At 43.7% G+C, this 18,484-nt stretch overlaps 2 protein-coding genes across 2 annotated transcripts in view; both read left to right on the top strand.

The window, feature by feature from the left end:
- The window catches only part of CFAP410 (cilia and flagella associated protein 410), a 120,761-nt gene that overhangs the window by 40,714 nt on the left and 61,563 nt on the right, over nt 1-18,484 (top strand). The window lies entirely within an intron of this gene.
- SENP2 (SUMO specific peptidase 2) lies at nt 880-16,773 on the top strand. Its single transcript, XM_061465209.1, has 17 exons — nt 880-1,050; nt 3,300-3,355; nt 3,911-4,044; nt 4,921-4,993; nt 6,102-6,180; nt 6,712-6,856; nt 7,778-7,881; nt 8,666-8,763; nt 9,968-10,025; nt 10,503-10,566; nt 11,413-11,559; nt 12,444-12,575; nt 12,742-12,945; nt 13,053-13,132; nt 14,610-14,694; nt 15,375-15,470; nt 16,045-16,773. Exons 1-17 carry the CDS (start codon nt 944-946, stop codon nt 16,105-16,107), a joined length of 1,725 nt encoding a protein of 574 aa, XP_061321193.1. The 5' UTR covers nt 880-943; the 3' UTR covers nt 16,108-16,773.

Below are 18,484 nucleotides of genomic sequence, written 5' to 3' on the forward strand. Positions count from 1 at the left end.
CAGCTTCCCCTGCTGACTGGCTATCCCAGAGGAAACAGCTGATAATGACTGGGAAGCTCAGTGTTAAAAAGCCCTGTTCACAGTGGGGCAGGATGAGATGTTGCCTTAAGAGTCGCGCGCGGTTGCCAGGAGACAGTTCCATAGCAAACGGTGTAGCGGGGCCAACAGGTAGACTTCCCGGGGTGGGCAGTCTCAGGTCACAGCTGGAATCACAGCGATAGAACGCCGAACGCAACCGCTCCCCCTCAGTCAGTGCTTCACCCATGGCCCAGGAGGGCGGTTCGAAGCGAGGGGCCGAGAAGCGGGCCCCGCGGCTACTGCATCAAGTCGGAGCCTGGTAAACTGGGATTGGTTATCTACTCGACACCAGCGGGAACAGGAAGCAGGAAGGGGGGGGCAGAGGCCCGCTACCACCGGTCTGTGTTGCCTGCCGTTGTCCCTCAGGACGCGGAAAGGCTTCTTCGTCCCGTGTGGGACCAGAGCGGCTTGTCCCCAAGGGCAGATGGGCCTGTCCCCGCCCGCAGCGCCAGGAGGGCCCCGCAGCTCCCCGCATCCAGGCAGGGCCCCTGCGACCCGACCTCCCTCAGCAGCTAGCTCCACGACAGCTTCCCGTACTGGGGCTTAAATGCCCTCGCCCCGGAACAGGAGGGCCCGAAGGGCTGGACCCTGAGGGCGGGTAGAGGCGGGCCGGCTTTGGAGGAGGCGGAGAGAAACCCCGGCCAGGGAGAGCGTCAGGCACGGGGAGGCGGGCAACGCGCATGCGCGACTGCACCGGCTCCCCGCTCCCCCCTCCTTTCAGGGTGCGGTGGGTGGTTCACGGACTGACGGCGCCGGAAGCTAATGGGAGGGCGCACCGCCGCACCTCGCGGGGAGGGGGGGGCAGGCCGAGCCGAGCGCCGAGGGCCCCGGTGCACTTCCGCCGCGGGCGGGCTGGCCGCGGCCTATGTACCAATGGCTGCTGGGGGTCCTCGGTACCCTCTTCGCCGCCGCCGCCCGCCGCCCCGAGCCGTCCCCCGCCCCGCCGCCGCTGCGCAAGAGGCCGCCCCCCAGGTCAGCGAGCCTCCCGTGGGCCTCGCCCCGTCACACAGCCCCCATTCACCCCACCGCGGCCTGCCTCCCGGATGGGGCCTGCGAGAATCCCCTGCCGCCTGTCTGCCGGTTGAGGCGTTAGAACCGGGGGGCGGAAGCGGCGTTGGTCGCTGTGTTGCATCTCGGGTGCAGTGCGGTATCTCGCTCTGGGGTTCCCCTCGCTCCGGCTGCCCGCCCCTGGGCTGGGCTAGGCCCCTCTGCCCGCCCAGATTCCCCCTTCTGGGCGGTGGGGCTCGGGATGGGCTCCCGTGAGGTCCTCGCCATCCACCGTCCTTTCCGTCTGTGTCAGAAGAGCGGGTGAAGCGGAGTCGCTGAGCCTGAGGCTGGCCCGGCTTTGGGCCCAGTCTCACGCTTCTGTCGGATAGCCCTGCGCCCACGGTCACGGTTGGATGCTGAGATGATTCAGATATTCCCAATAAGTCCGTTGGCAACGCCCTCCTTGCCCCCGTTCCTCTCCCCCGCCCCTTTGCTTCCCATCTATACAGTGGGGGTTTGAAGAGAAGGCAAGGGGTGGAGGTTTGGAGGTGTGTTGGATGAGCAGAGAGCAGTGTACATACATATAGGGATATACTGGATGGAGGAAAGTCGTGGCATGGGGATGTGGTATGTATGTGCAGTGGGAGAAAGGGGGGTGCCTTCCCAGGCATCAGACATTGCTAGTGCTCCAGAGCTTCCAGCGATGGATGGCTCAGCCACCTCCATGCCTGTCACTCCTGTCCAAGGAGAGAGAGTGTATGATTTACATGCCATGTTTTGGGGAGTATGGTTGCTCCTTCTGGGAAAAACTTGATTGAGGAGGCTCTGCTTAGTGTCACATTCAAGAGTGAATGGGAATTGTGAATGTCTTCTGGAAAGAACCACTTGTTGCACAAGTAGTTTGTTTGCAGCTACTGTGCAGAACATAATCTCGAGCTGAAGAATGTGCCTTTGTAGGCACCACAGGCTGTCGTGTTATAGTCTGAGTAGGAGACCCAGTTTTGCTAAGAGATCGCTGGAAATGATGAGCACAGCAGTCAGGATGAAATTTGAGTGAAACTGTATTAGTTTGCTTCAGAAACGGACCTGCTGAAAATAAGTCTTCAAACTGTGCTCAATGAGGTGTGCTGTGAAATGGCAAAGATATTCCTAGGTCCCATGTTGTGAGTCTCTTCAAGGAAATCTAAACCACAGGGGGGTAATCTCTGCCCACTTGAGGTTTTACCTTTTAATTCTTGCTAGAAATTGAGCAGGATGATACAAGTACTTTGCTTTCTTCAGTTTTGCCTTATTGGAAATAAATATATATGTATATTACTGTGTTGGAAATATCCAATATGCTGAGTAAGAATGCATTTTTATAGAATAGATTTGCATTTAACTGCTACACCACATTATTTTCTGCCTGACTTTAATAGCATGGTAATAGCAGATATTCTTATATTGTGTAAAAGGTGCAGTTAAGGGTATTGGCTACTTTGTACTCCTAATACCGATGGAAAGTAGTCCAGAAGCCATGATACCAGCAGGGTTGGGGGGGCATAACAGTTTAAAAGAAAGAGCAAAGAATTCTTCAGAGAATCCTTGCTCTCTGTCGTGGTATTTCATAAAAAGGAAACAACCTTTGTGTTCTGTTTCCGAAGTAAAAATGCTTTCTCTTTGTATCAACTGACCTAATACTTGGGCTTACCCTTTATAAGAAAGGGTGCAGCTAAGAGTTATTCCAAGAACTAATTCATGAGCACTGAGTTAACAGTAAGTTATTTAAGTGGGTGTATGCATGAGTTGCTTTCCCACCTTTTATTTCTTGTCCTGCTTGTACACTTCCTTGTAACTTAGTGTAGTGACTTACAAACTCAGATGCCTTAGTAATCTCTGGTATGCTTCTTTCCTTGATGAAAGAGTAAAACTTTACGTATTAAGGTATTTTTTTGTGATAAGAACAGGTGTAAAACATTAGGAAGCGTTAACAGAATGAGGAAAAGAGGCTTAATATGCTTTAGTGGAATAATTAGCTCTATTTGAGTGGTCCATTGACTGGGAGAGGTGGAGAAGCATTGTTGAGAGCTGCTCAGCAGTGATAGTTGGGTATGTCTGAGATGATGCTGGGGCACTTGGAAGAGGAAACCTTTGGGATATGAGCACTAATGTTGGAAGTTTGGACTCTGGGAAGGGAAGTCAGCCCTTTAGGAGCTGTGGTTTTAAAACACTTGTTCTGTGTGTTCTTTCCTCAGCATTTGGCCATCTGTGGAAGATTTTGATGAGATTCCAGAAAAAAAACCAAATTCAGGTATTGCACATTACGGAAGTATTTAATATGCCTAATTTTTTGCAAGTTTTATGTATCTTGGGAAACTCTGGCTTTTGTACTTCTGCATTGTTACTGAAACTGTGGCTTTTCAAGCCATTCATTCCTTGGGGCCATCTGTGTAGCCAGCGGATTGAGCCTGTATCACAGGGCCTGGGTTTCTAGACCTCAGCGACTAGCTTCTCTCAACTAGACAAGAGTGACAGGTAATAAACTGCAAGAGTACATGCACATGCGGAGGGGATGAGGAGGATAAATTGCACACTCTACTGCTTCTCCAGAAACAAGGAATGTTCCCAAAAGCAGGGTTTTTTTTGCAGATCCAGCTGGATGGATTAGTTTTTGAGCTTCAGCTCTAAAGGACTGCTCAGTCAGCCCACTAAGACAAAAATCACCAGCTGCTGTTGGCTGAAGGGTCGGTAACTTCAAAGGAGTTGCACTGCTTTAGGTGGGATTAAGGAAGTGGGCTTTAATGCAAATAGAAATCCTAATTCCCTTTTAAATCATGTTGTTATGTGGCCTGTCTTTGTTTTTCAGATTACGCCATCTCTGAGCGTACAGAGAAGGTTGAAGACGTTCCTACTGAGGTGAAATTGCCAGCCAAGGAAACAAGTGGATGCCAGAAAGTTTCAGTCAGAAATGCTGTTCCAATTAAAAAGTCTGCAGAGGAGGTGAGCAAGGATTTTGGAAAGTAGGTAGAATCTGTTCAGGATGAAAGAGGAAGCATCCCTCCCTAGTGCATCTTGAAGTGAGGCCTGCTCTGAGCCTCTACAGCAGTAGGTAGTTCATTGCCATTTAGACCAGGCAGCTCTTATATGCTGCGTTTGCCTTACTCAAGTTGGATTACTCTGCTCTAGCACTAATAGCTGAGGAAGGAGCTAGATGTTTGGTGTCTTTCAGTTTCTTTACAACTGTTCAAGTTTATTGTTTTAGTAAAATAATAAACATATTGGGTTTATGTGTTTGTGAACTGTTAGTCTCTTTCTCAAGCTTGTAGTTAAAGCATCAAAATACATTATGGTACAAGAAAAACTGCATACTTCCTCTGCATAAACCTTTTTCTGCTATCCACCAGTTCAGGAGAGGATTCCTGTAGTGCTTTGGCTCTGTGAAAATTGAGTCATGAACTGCTTGACTCCCTAGTTTTGATTCAGAGGTATAGTCTTATTTTTCTTATTGCTCCACACAGATAAGAAGAATAAGAAACTGTCATGTTCCTGAGACAGTCATTAACTCCTGTTTATAGAAAATACATTTTTCAATGGCTAAACTGTCACACTTCAGAAAATTTAGGAGCTGACTGAGGAAAACTCAGTGAGTGATAAGCTCATATTGTCTTAATCACTTGCTCGTATGAGAGCCTGTTCAGTTGGAAATTGAAATGTGCTTCTCATAGATCCTATAGAGATTTGCATTTTGCTGCAGTTTGAACCAGCAAGTCATGGTCCCCAAGTCATAATAGAGCTGACTGTATTTCAGGAAGTTTATATTTGTTTGGGTTCACATTCAGGTTATATTCACATCGGTACTTTTTGGTTTTATTTAAGACTTGGTCTGCTTCTGACATTCCAGCTGAAGGACAAACAGGTTCTACACCAGAAATAGAAATGCTACAGATTGGTAAGACTGACCTCAAGTTATTAACTTGCTGCTTTTTTCCCTACCCCTTAGGCTTACATATAGATTACTGAAGGTACAATATCTATGTAGCATCTAAGAATACTTGAGTGTGAACTCTGTTTCTTCTCTGCATCCTGGCATTGCTTCTGGACTGGGGTCAGGTGTTTATCTTGTCATCTCAGTACAAGAGCTGCCTTGGATGCAGTCCTTCAGTTCCGATGTCCACTGTTACCTTGCCAGAAGTAAATAGTTTTAAACGCTTATTTTAAGTAGTAGATCCTGATAACCCTGGTTTATTTCAGGTTTAGGCTGATACTTCCTGTAGTTGCCAATATGGAAATCTGAAAATATCCTAAATTAATTGTCCTGGGTTCAGTTGTCAGAGTTATTTTTCTCCTTAGTAGCTGGTGCAGTGCTGTGTTTTCGGCTTTAGTCTGAGCACAATACCGATAACATGCTGGTGTTTTAGTTGTTGCTAAGAAATGCTTACCCCGATCAAGGACTTTTCAGTCTCTCATCCTCTGCTAGTAAGGAGGGGCACAAGAAGCTGGGAGGAAGCAGAGACAGGACACCTGACCTGAACTAGCCAAAGGGGTATTCCATACCACAGCACGTCATGCCCAGTGTATAAACCGGGGTGATTCTCCCAGAAGGCCCGGATTTCTGGCCGGGTTGGGCTGGGTATCAGTCAGCAGGTGGTGAGCAATTGTATTGTGCGTCACTTGTGTTTATTGCTTGTTTTCCCTTTCATTTTCAGTTTTATATTCTCTCCCCTTGTTATTTCCCTTATTTTTTATTATTAGTGGTAGCAGTAGTTTTGTATTATACTTTAGTTATTGGACTGTTCTTATCTCAACCCATGGGGTTTACGTTCTCTTCCTCATCCCACCGGGAGCAAGGGGAGGGGGCAGAAGAAGGGAGTGAGCAAACGGCTGCATGGTTCTGAGTTACCTGCTGGGCTTAAACCACGACAGTAACATAACACAATATTACAATGCAAGGGAGAAAATTAAGATAATTTATATTTGGTAAAGCTCTTTACAGTAAACTCATTAAATGCTTCAGCTTCCTTTTATAATTACTGATGGCTTATGCTCTTCTCTCATAGATAAAATGCCTTGTGAAACCAGTTCTTGCTTGAATAAGAAAACACTATCCTTTTCTTACAAGACAGTTCCACATCTCAGGTATAAATCCTTCCATTTTCTTTGACTGCTTCTCTGAACAGTTTGCCCTCTTTCACTTTCATTCTTGAGCTCCTCTCTGTTGCCTGGCATTTGTATTGATGTCCACAAAGCTACACTTTTGGTGCCAGTGCAATAGCTTTTAGAAGAGCTGTGGGTTGGATGGTATGAATAACATGCCTGCATGGTTCTTCAGTCTTCTGTATTGACTCATCGCTTGGACTGCTGTGGACATAACATGTACCTCTGAGTGCAGTTATGATGGGCAAATCAAACAACAGTGTATATTGAAAGCAGTTGTTCTGATTTTCAGTTTTCTGTGTACTTTCCTATTAGCCAGTTGAGGACATCAGGTCTTCATCTGACAGCTGTAAACATTTTCATGTCTGTCTCCATCATCATCAGTGTACATGCTTTACAAAATAATTGGTGGTGGAGATTGAATGAAGAGGTATTTGGATACTCACATATTTACTCACTCGACATAATTGGATACTCATTTGATACTGTTTCTTTTCCCATTGACTTTTTTAGCACAGGCAGGAATGGCAACGGTCGCATCAAACCTGCTCCAGAGGGCATCTTAACACTGAGACCACCCATTAAGGAGTGCACTGTGCCAGAATCCAGGACATCAGAAGTCAGCAAAATGGGGAGATTGCTTTGTACTGCTGAAGAGGTATGTGGGGTGAGGAAGGTGTCTCTTGAAATGAAACAACTTAGCAGTTCTTCAAAACTTCAAAGCTGTGGAGTGGCACTTTGTAACAGTGTGGTGGGGGTGGTTAATGAAGCTGAAAGACTGCTTCTGGAAAATCAGCATATAGCATTTTATTTGCCTTCATGTGCATCAAGACTTGGAACAAAGCAGTGCTTTGTTGCCAAAAGACTGATTTTTTTTTTTAAACCATTTTCATGGAAATAGTGTATGGGGGTGGGGAGGGGGGCTCCAGGCAGTTTGGCTTGTAAGTGGAGCTGTACCACCTTGTCACTAAGTGTATGTGTGTTGCAGAGTTGTGTCACTATTTTGTCCTTAACCTAGCCAAACTGTGATCTTTATGTAGCAGCTTTAAAAGGATAAGGTAGGCAAAAAAACACTCAGCTGCTGAAAGGAAGGATTATTTGTATTATCTGAGAGGTCTTTCCCTGTCATTTCCTTTCAATATCTGAAGCAAATTAAAAGTTCCTGATAAACCTTGCTTACACGGAGAAGATTTTCCAGTGGAGTACTGAAGGATCAGGCCATGGCAAGCTGTGGAGTGTGGTTAAGATACCCTGGGGACTCATAGCATCCAATCATTGTGTATATTGACAGGAATGCATATTAGCCTGAATTATTATGCAAGAGGTGCAGACCACAGCTGAAGAGGCCCCCATTTGAGGAAACAGTTGCGGAAGGAATTTTGAGGTTTATAGTGGGACACAAGTTCCTAGATCAGGGCTAACACAAAGCAAAGATGTGGAAATTCCTCATAAAGTAAACTTGAATAATATACCAGTATTTTGGGAACAGCTTGTGCAGTCTGCACTATCTCCAGATTACAAACATTTGCTTCATATGCAGGGGTTCTAATCTGCTTGTTTTTCCACTCCATTCTGCTAGGATGTTCAGCGAGGAGAAAAGGAGAAATACAAACAGCTCTTGGAACTGGTTAAGGAAAAATATCGTGGAAGCTTCCCGGATCCACAGGCAACAAGCTTCTGCAAGTAATTATCAAGAAATAACTATTAGGGTTTTGGTGGTAACTTTGTACCTGTTGTACATGGAAGCAGAAGGGAATTATTCATTCTAAGGGTTCTGGACAGTGTCCTAGGACAGGTGCTGGGCCAAACTAATTTTTAGAACAGTCCCCCCTGCTTCAGGTCCCTGCAGTGAAGCATGACTATTCTCTGAGTGTATATTCTAAAGGTGAAGATTCATGTGTTTGTGTGAATGTGTTTCATTCTCTTCTCTCTGCATTCAGAAAGGTACTTTCTAGTTCTAGGGATGGCAGTGTAACTTGTAGTATAAAAATCCACAGCACTGCTTACTCCGTAGTACTGGTTATTCTATATCTTCCTTTTGTTTGTGATAGATGATTTTTTTTTCCCCTTGGTCAGGAATCCTAATTTATCTGAGAATGTGAAAGTGAAGGTAAACACAGGGCATGCCAGAATTCTCTCTGTTCCTTTCCACCTCCCCCAGTCCTTCTCACACAAATTATCCTAAGTTTTCTCTTTGCAGTACACTAAACTTGTGAACGTAAACTGCCTTCTCATGGAAATGCCTTTTGCGTTTTATCATGTAACCAGTGCAGGAGAAGAGGTGTTTATATAAAGGGACTAAGCAGCCTAATTTTACTTTACATACTTCTACTGCTTTAACTCTAATGTAGACAGTTATGTACAAATAAACTGGGTTCTTTCTAGTGAATTGAGATGCACTGATAAAAAAATACCATCTGTATAAAAGTTATGACTTTCCTCTGGTGTTTTCTCTGCTCCATCAAAGTATTCAAGCCTACTCCAAGGAACCAGTGATGACTGACAGTCGTCTGGAAGAACAGAAATACAGAGGAGATGGCTATCCATGTAGGACACTAATGACCAGTGAGTATCCCCGTGTTTCATGTCTGTTAGAGTTTGTAGGTAGACTTCACATCAAAATGGGGCATTTCCTTAAGTCTCAAAGGTATAGGTTTTGTTAAAAAGATTTGTGTGTCATTAATCTGTGCCTATTCATAAGAAAATATAAATTGGCCAGTGTGTTTAGCATAGTATAGCTTATGTCAGCTCTTAGAATGAAATGAGCTGTTTCAAAGAAGAAAGAGGAGAGGGAGGGAAAGAGGGAGGTAATTTCCCTCCCAAACCATAGCTAGTTATTGGCTCAAATGGATTTGTAAATTTTTGTTGAGGTGAAAAAGTTTGGTTAAAATTGTATTTGAGAGACATTGCTGTACCAGTGATGTTTGTAGCTGCTGACATAACTGCGCTCTACAGAGAACATCATAGTACCTGGCTGTTTGTACTAGGGGAGGGTGATATGTTACTGTGCACCCTTACATGACTTACTTAACTTAGAGTTGCAGTTACATGTTACTCTTTAATTCCTTTTTAATGCTTATACATGACTATTTCTGTGCTGGCTGAGCTTTGGAACCAAGTAAGCTAACCGCACAGTACCACTGTTCGTATCAAGTTATCTTTCTTTGTAGATCATCCTTAGTGAGTTGAAGATACATAACTACTAAAGGTGACTTTGGTTGTCTTCTGCAGAGTGAGCTAGTTAAACTGGTTTGCTGACAAGCTAGTTTCTTGTGTACCAGCAATGTGTTCTAGCTTGTGTTCATGTGTATACATTTACTATTGCCCCAGTCATTTCCCTCCCTTCATTACTTCAATAATTTTTATCAATACTTCTTTTACATATCTGCGACTTTATTATGCAGTCATGTGCATTTTGCAGCTATTTCTGAGCAGGTGCTAAAATCTGGGGAAAGCTTGTTTTGCTGTGGAGAGTGACAAGCTATTCTTTTGAGCCATGAGGAGCATCTGGGTTTGCAAAAAATCACTCCTTTAGTCAAGTGTGCAATCTAGGATTTAAACCTGCCCCGCTTCAGCTGCCTACACCTGCACATGATAGTAAAAATTCAAACTGTTTGTCAGAGTTTGAACTTCCTAACCATACAGCCATCATTAAAAGATTTGTTTGGGGTTTTTTTTTTGTATTATCCCCCAGAAACCAAGAGCTATGTATGTCTGATGGTAATTGAATGTTGACTTCTTGTTTTCATATTGCTGCTTTTCTGTGCAGGTATCAAACGTGCAGATGTTTGCAGCTCACAGTGGTCTCAGAGAAATGATATGATCAGGTAGAGTATTTTTTAATCATGGCTTTTGTTTCTTTTGGCTTTTGTGCATTTCTCTTTCAGCCTGCAGAAGATGACAAACCATATTTATTGCTATATTTGGATGCAAGTGTAGTTGCAGAATAACACCTACTATGCAGTATTTATCACTGGTAGATCACAAAGCACTTGGTAAAGGAAGTGCTGATTGCTTCCCTTAGTTTTCCAAATAGTGAAAATGATAGAAACAAAAGGATCTTGCACATGTAGGTGGAAGAAAGTTTGCAAAGCTCACAGTTCTTCATGTTGTCCCAGTCTTACTGCTACAAAGGAATGGTTTTGGAAGCTGAGACAATGTCACATATTTATGTGTGCTATGGGGGCTCTAGTCATAATCAGCCTTGTAAAAGCATTTCTGGTCCAGAAGGTGAATTCTTGAGAATTACATGGGATACTACAGGTATATAGCTCATTTCTCTCTCTTTCTCCCTGTTCTTACAGGTACTACACACCAGCAGAAAACTCTCGTGAGCAGGGAAGACCAGTGAAAAAAAACATTGGAAGGGTAAGCTTGTGTTATTAATTATTTTTATTAGGAAAATATAGCTATTTGTAGTGAGAAATGTTTTCACTCTTCATTTACATATCTTGTTGAGTAAGTTGTGTATTTGTCCCTGTTGTTTTTCCCATGGAAAGCGGGGGCATTATTTGATGAGTAGTGCTATCACAAAGGGTTTCCCACTGCTGTTGATTTTGTTTGTGGATTATTAAAAACATACTACACTGTGCTATTTTTATTCTTTCCCTTTAATCTTCCCCTTCAAAATCTTTAGTGCACAGACTTAGTTGACCTGCAAAGCTGTACTGCGGTCTCTTTAGTCTTAGAATTATAGAACCACAGGCTAGTTTGGGTTAGAAGGGACCTTAAAGCTCATCCAGTTCCAACCCCGTGTTATGGGCAGGGATACCTTCCATGAGACCAGGTTGCTCCAAGCCCCACCCAACCTGGCCTTAGTCTTGTCTTCTTTTGTGAGATATGAAGTACATCTCTTCTTTGACTTTCATCTCTGATCAGGATAGAGATCAAAAGTAAAATTTTCATCTTAGGATTCAGAACTAACAATCTCAATCTCAAATTAATACCTATGTGTGAAGGCTTTGCTGGGGTTCTTAATGCAAGTTCAAGCCAAGCCACCTTTCTGCCTCTCTTGCCTTCATTTAAGTTTTGAATGCAGGACTACCTAGATGCACAGTTGGAATGCAGTCGTCAATAAAAAGTTACTTTGAAGTTGGCTGGTTGCATGTGTGTACAAAAAACATTCCAGCTTTATATATGAGCAAGATATTCTGTGCTGTCCCTAGCAAACAAATCTGTGTTTGCTTGCTACCCTATTTTCTTTTTGTCTAACAGAGATGGTATGAAGCTGAATACTCGGAAGAGGTGTTACTCCAATTACATCTGGCACCTGTTCTGCCCAGGAAGTCATCTGCCCTTCACGTGAGAGAAGACAAACTCCCAAGCTCAGAAAAAACAGAATGCTTTTCTCCCCTCACAGAGGTACTGTAGCTGACAGTGTGTTAGATAAAACGGCTGTGAAACAGCAGCAAGGAGCTCCATTTATTGTAGGTGGTTTTTAAGGCTTCTTGAAATCCCTAAGAACTTGCATTTAACCTGCTACTGAGTCTCTGCAGCTGTGAGTTCACAGTACAAGGTTAAACAATAAAGCTGGTTTTAAGCATTTCATATGCTCCCCACACTTCAGTTGTGCTAACCTACGGGTTTGTGGGGCTTCTGCTACCAGTTTAACCAGCAGTCTTTCAGAGCAGTGATAACCAGATTCATACAGTTACATTGTTTCTGCCCCTTAACCTGTCCTACCATGGTGATAAAACCTGAAAAACAAGCTTTTGCTGACCCACGGTGTTGCATTGCTTGTGGGGGACCTGAGCATCTTGTGTATGTCTTTGGGGTCTTGCAGAGTCATGTTGCACCCTGGGCATTGTTGCAATGCATGTAACAGTGATCATGCGAGTTAACACAGTTGAGCTGTTTGTCAGAGAATGGGAGTTGAGGTTCCCCTGCTTGTATAAATTTTGACTGCTTTTATTCTTTGGAGTTGCAGTCATGCTGTCCTACAGGTGTTTGCTGTATTTCTGTTCATTTTTCAGCTGCTTTAGTGTGTTTGCTCATCTATGTGTTTATATCAGCTTACTCTGTGAAAGCAAATTGAAGCAAACCTATGTTCTGAAGTTCAAAGTTAGGATGCTGAAACAAACAAACAAAAGTCTTGTTGCTAACGTAGCAAAAAAAAACCTGGCAAAGGCAGTTTTCTGTCACCTGGGCTTAATTTATAGGCCTTGTTTCAGCTGAAAGCTGCACATAGGTCAGCATGCTCAATACTCTGACTTACAAGTCTCTCCTCAATTAATTATTCATTTCAGGCTATGGAGAGAGAGATTGCTGCAGCACTTGACAAAGGAGAACCAGATGAAATCATAAGCAGTGCCTTCAAACTAAGGGTAACTCGTGAGGACATCCACACGCTAAGTAACCTTCGCTGGCTAAATGATGAGGTAAAACTAGCTGCAGCATAGTCATATTGTAATTCAGTATTGATTTTAAAATACCCCATCATTGTGTATAGATGTCATCAAGGGTTCCTTGGTGATCCCCCTCACTGCAGAGCCTAGAAATATCTGTCAGTAGTGTCTTACTTTACATCTCATCTTTGTGGTGCAGGTCATTAATTTCTACATGACTCTTCTGGTGGAAAGAAGTAAGAAGGAAGGATATCCAGCAGTCCATGCTTTTAGCACTTTCTTTTATCCCAAACTAATTTCTGGGGGCTACAGAGCAGTAAGAAGATGGACCAGAGGTGTGGATCTCTTCAAACAGGACCTTATCTTAGTGCCCATTCACTTGAGGGTGCACTGGGCACTAGCGGTGAGTCAAACTAGCTTTTTATTTAGAGTTGGGGAGAAAAAAACAACTGAAAAGTCACTTAGGTTTTGTTGTGTGTGCTTTGTCTAACAATCACCTTATAATAACAGGTCATAGATGTCAGAAAGAAGGCCATCAAATACTTTGACTCAACGGCACAAAGAGGGGACAAGATTTGTGAAACTTTGTTGTAAGTAACTGCTCAGTCAGTGTTTTTATGTTGTGAATTATGAAGTGTTTGGGTTTTGTCCACATTGTCACATTTCTTGTAAACATGAAACAGAAACCTTGGATTCACTTCCTGGGAGTTGTGTGACACTGGCTACTTAGCTAGTCTCACATTGTCCCCTCCACCGCAGGGTATTGGGTGCCTGGATTCTGCCGCCTTCTCACTACATGCACAGACAGAGCATCACTGTCAAATAAGTGATAGCCCCATGGCAAACATGTACTGACTTTGTTATTAATCAATAAATCTGGGCCATTGATAAGAGGGAAGAATTTCAGGAGAGAGTTTTGAAATATCAAACTGACTGTGAAAGGATTACAGTCTTCCAAGAGCTTTTTAACTTACCCTTTTAAGAACTTTCAGATTGAGGGTCAGTAATGTTGGTGTCCTAAAGTACATACTATTTGTCATCAGCTACACATACTTTAACTCTTTATTGCTTAGTTCTTTTATCCATTTCTTACACTGAGATCTTTTTTCTTGCCACTCGTAATGTTCACCCTTGTTCAGTCTAGTGAGCTATGCAACATGCTCCTCCTCAATTTGTCTATACCTCTTCTATTCTGTTCAGGGTTCTAAACAAAGCCACCATATTTCCCTCCAGCTTACACAAGCAGTCTACCCTCATGTCCTTACAATGTTTTAGTCATATTTCTGACATTTTCATTCAAGACAAATGTCCTGAAACAAGCTTTTCCAGATGTATCAGCTGGCATGGCATAGATCTCTAATAGGTACAGTTTTTCATGCTGTGCAAGCCAGCGCCCTTAGGTATCTTTGCCACTGATGCAGAAGTAGTAAAAAATCCTTAATCCAACAGTTTTGTAGAGCACAAGAGCAGGAGAGCAGCCCTACAGAGAAACCAAGTGTTGTGTTAGTCCAGTGCTCTCTTGAATATTTAACAGCAGATGCCTGGGGAAGGGTGTAAGAACAGGTCTTCATAGAACAATTTTTTTCCTCAAGAGTATTCTTCCAGCAGCTGGTGGCCTGGGAAATTCCTCATCCAAAGGTATTAGCCCAAAAGCTTTTGTGTTTGTTCTTGCAGAGGTGCAGCCAGTGTGTTTGATTAAGGCATGCAGTGGAATTAGGCATTATGGTTCCTTGTTTGTTTTCCCTTCTCCTCTGATAACATGTGATTTGGGGTCTTCTGGTGCCAGATCTTAGCAATGAGTTTACACTTTTGTGGAAGTCTCTGTGGCTTCATTCCTGACCAGTTGGTCTAATTCCTGATCATTAGCTTGCAGCCCCTCACTGTGTGTATCTAAATATAAGAGCTGGATTTTTCCTCCAAGTGCCTTAAATCAGCTGCTGTGAGGATCCTCTGATATTTTACTGTCCTGTTGTTCATCTTCCTGTGATCCATCAGCAGCTCTGGTTTTTTGTTGTTGTTGTCCTGAATTACAGATGTGAAGAGTGATTTTTGTTTTGTTTTAAACAGCCGATACCTGCAAGAAGAAAGCCAGGAAAAAAGAAATCTGGAGCTGATGTTCTCAGAGTGGACACTTCACAGCATGGAGTCGCATGTATGTGAGCACTACTTGGGTTTGAAATGTGAACTGTAACTCCTTGTCACAAAGGTTTTGGTATCTTCTAGTAAGTCCAGGCCTCTAGAGAATGTCCATAAGCATCTCATGTTCTTGTGGTAACACATCAGGCTGCTAGTGGGCCAGAAAACCATGCTGGGATGAAATCTTTAAGCAGTGTTAGGTTGCTTCAAGCCTTGTCCAACCTGTCCTTGAACACTGACAGGGATGGGGCAGCCACAAGTTCTCTGGGCAACCTGTGCCAGTGTCTCAGCACCCTCACTTCTTCATAAGATCTAACCTACACCTCCCCTCTTTGAGCATAAAGCCATTCCTCCTTGTACTGTCACTACATGTCCTTGTAAAAGCCCCTCTCCAAAAAGCAGTATCTAACGACTTAAGAAACAAGACACTATGCAAACCTCAAAAACCTGGCAGAGAGGAAGGCTGCTATCTCTTATTAGCCTGCCAAGAATTTAGAGTAACATCCATGTAAAGGAAGCAGAGGGGAGGGATGATGTGCAGTTAATTGGGTCTATTCCTTGTGTTCAGCAGCAGTAAACGGATTATGTGAGTAGGTTCTGGTTAGTGTATTGTTGGTATGAATAATGTGTGCTACTTCCAAATGGCTTTTTTCTTAAGATAGAGAAATATTCTCCATCTTCTTTGCATTCATTTAGGAAATCCCTCAGCAACTGAATGGAAGTGACTGTGGGGTTTTTATGTGCAAATATGCGGATTATATCTCCAGAGACAAACCCATCACCTTTACCCAGGTGAGCTCCAGACTTTCACACAGATACAGGGGTCAGGGAAGTTATGCAGCAGCTCTTAATTGTGTCTGGGGCAAGAGCTGAGGTTTTGTACCTTCCTCTGATTTTGGTGTGTAGTTGCTGGGCTTGGAACTTAAAAGTGGCCTCAGGAGGGCAGAGCTGTATTCTCCGTGCTTAACATCTGCTATCTGCTTCCTAGTTGGATCAGTGAGATCCCGTTAAGCAAGCTACTGTAGGCAGTGGGTTTGTGGTATCTGGCCTTTGTATCTTTTGGAGAAATGGGCTTCACCCTTTGAGCAGTTAAGACTCTGGTTATTTTCCAACCTGGTGGTCTTTTACTGAAGTGCTTATAAGCTGTTGTATGGTCAAGTAGATCTGGTTTTATTGTGCTGTCATGTCACCCTCTTAGGAGCTGTGTGGGTGAAACCCATATTGTACCCAAATGGCAAATGTTGACAATTCTTAAAAAGAACTTCACATTAAAGAATTAAGTGGGTGTTTATGCATATTTTCTGCCTGTTTCTACTGTGACTTCGTATTTAATGGATTTTGTTGGTTTTTTTTTTTTTCTTTTCAGAATGACATGCCTTACTTCCGCAAGAAGATGGTGTGGGAAATAATCCACCAGCAGCTGCTGTGAGACATGCACTGTTACAATAACACTGTGATCACCTTGGGGTGACTAGCTCTCATCTTAGTTACTTTATTAAATTCTAATTTGATAAAGACAGCAGGCACACAGTTTTTCCTCTTTAAGCTATGAAGTAGCGGTTAAACCCACCCCCCCACCCCCCCCACTCGATTTTGGAGACAGTAACTCTCTTTGGAAGTGCAAGCCAGAAAGATTGCTGTGACCTTGCCAAGGGAACGGTTGGGAACAAATGCTGGGAACTTCTGTCACTGAGATGGATGCTTGTACCTCAGAGCACACGTGGCCACATTATGGACATATGGGACTCTCTGTGGTGGTGGTAACAGTTGTGTTAGCTGAACTTTATCTTCCCAAGGACAATGTGCTGCTGTTTCTTCAAAGAGAGTTTCTTCTGTTTCTGGAATATCTATGATCTACTTGATTCCTAAAACTGGATTTGTGATGACCATAGAAAGAATTTACCATTTTTTGATTTGTAACAAATCCATAGTGAAGCCCCTGTAGTTGGGGTTATTTTGTTTTGGGGGGGGGTTTGGTTGTGCTTTGGGTTTTTTTCCCTGTCTCCAGGGAGTTCTCTAATGTGAAAAGGGAAGTATTTATTTCTTTTTATTAAAATAAGGCTCTTATATAAGTTACATATTTATTGGAATGAAACTCTACCTGGAAATGAAATAGAGTGATCTTTATTTTTTTTTTAACTGAAGAAGATTTTGATGTATCAATGTGGGGTTTAGCGCATGTACAGTCTGTGAGAAGACTAGCAAGGATGAGTATCGCAGCACAAAAGCCTCTAAGTGATTGTCACAAAATCCTGATGGGACAATCAGGATGTTGTTCAGCAGCAAGATGAGCAAGCACATCTGGTAATACCAAAGTCGGAGATTCTGTTTGTGGTAATTCATAAGACTTCCCAGCAAGACTACCAAAGCCTTAGTGGACGTGGGCTGTCCAGTGCTGGAATGTGTTTAAATCTAGTACAGGGGTGTCTCCATGCACTATTGCAGCATCCTGCTGTGGAAGTGGAATAAAATATGCTAGCCCTGATGTTCTGGGCTATGGACATGTGTCCTGCTTGGTTCAGTGGTGTTGTTGGGACAGGTTACTGTCTTATTGCTCCTCTGCCACAGGTACTGCTTGCATGTGTCTGCCAAAAGAAGAGCTTGTTTGAACTCTGTATTACAGTCAAACCAAGCTAGATGTGTTTAAACATGGGGCTTCTCTTTAGGTTGTATTTCAGAACTGGAGGAGGATTTCGGGTCTTTTGTTTTACCATCACAGAGGAAAGATTGCCCCATACCTGGTTTGGAAGCCACATGTTGGAATGATTGTATAAATAACTGTGTCAGGTTGTTTCTGTAATGGCATAGTTACAATAATGTAAGGTGATTCCTGACTGGTGATGAGCTATCTCCTGTCCTCAGCTCTCAGAGGGTGATTCTGGGGGCATCCCCTCTGTCACTGTGGGTGTGATCAGCCTTCACAGTGCTGCTCCTTGCCTGAAGATCTGCTCTCCTGGGAAAGCTGATAAGGTGGTTTATCTGTGTTGCAGGTCAGCAGCTGCATCAGCCTTTGCCTTCAAACAGATCAGCTTCAGAGATTCTCTAGAGAGAGAACTGTTACAAGGGCAATCTGTCATGTTTTGTCCTTACACAAGGTGTTTAGTCTTCCCTGGATCCCTGAGGACTCAGGAAGATTTTAACACTATTAACACTAGGACTATCCAAATGCCTCTGTGTATGAGATAATTGAGAAAATTGTACATGTACCAGTCAGTATCCCCTCTGTCTACAAGGTCATCTTGTGGGCTCTGGCCCTTCAGCTGTGGCTTCGGTCCTTATGCCCCTACACTATGTTCTGAGACACCCTGTGGAAGGAAACAGCCTATTAGCTTCCGTGCTTTGGATGAACGGTTGGATGCAGCATCTGGACCTTGGTTTTCATAGTAAATGACCTTATGGAGGTGATAAGCTTGTGCCTTCCCATGCTGATGGGAAAACATGTACTGAGTGAGTAATGCTGCATCCCCCAGCTGTTGCCCTGGAGGCAGGGGTGCTCGTCATCCAGCTTTACGCATTTCTGATGCTGTCTGCCCTATGACGTGGTCCTTGCTCACAGGAAGGATGTGACAGGGCTCAGACACTGATTAGATCAGGCTGAGCCTTACAGTAATGGTAAGCATTGGTCTCAGGGCTGGACCACTGGACTTCACCGGTCCTGCAGTCAGTTTATTGCTGGCTGGGGATGAGGGGTGACAGCAAGAAAACTGATGCTCTTCTCTGAAATCATTTGTGTTGCAGGTGGCGAAGGGACTTTTGATTTTGCTCCCTGTACCTTTCCAAAACATGGGCATGATGTGATGTTGTTT

This window comes from Pezoporus flaviventris, unplaced genomic scaffold, assembly GCF_033815535.1.
Source record: "Pezoporus flaviventris isolate CSIRO_AGI_PZ_B2104156 unplaced genomic scaffold, CSIRO_AGI_Pfla_v1 ptg000040l, whole genome shotgun sequence".
Taxonomy (NCBI): Eukaryota; Metazoa; Chordata; class Aves; order Psittaciformes; family Psittacidae; genus Pezoporus; species Pezoporus flaviventris.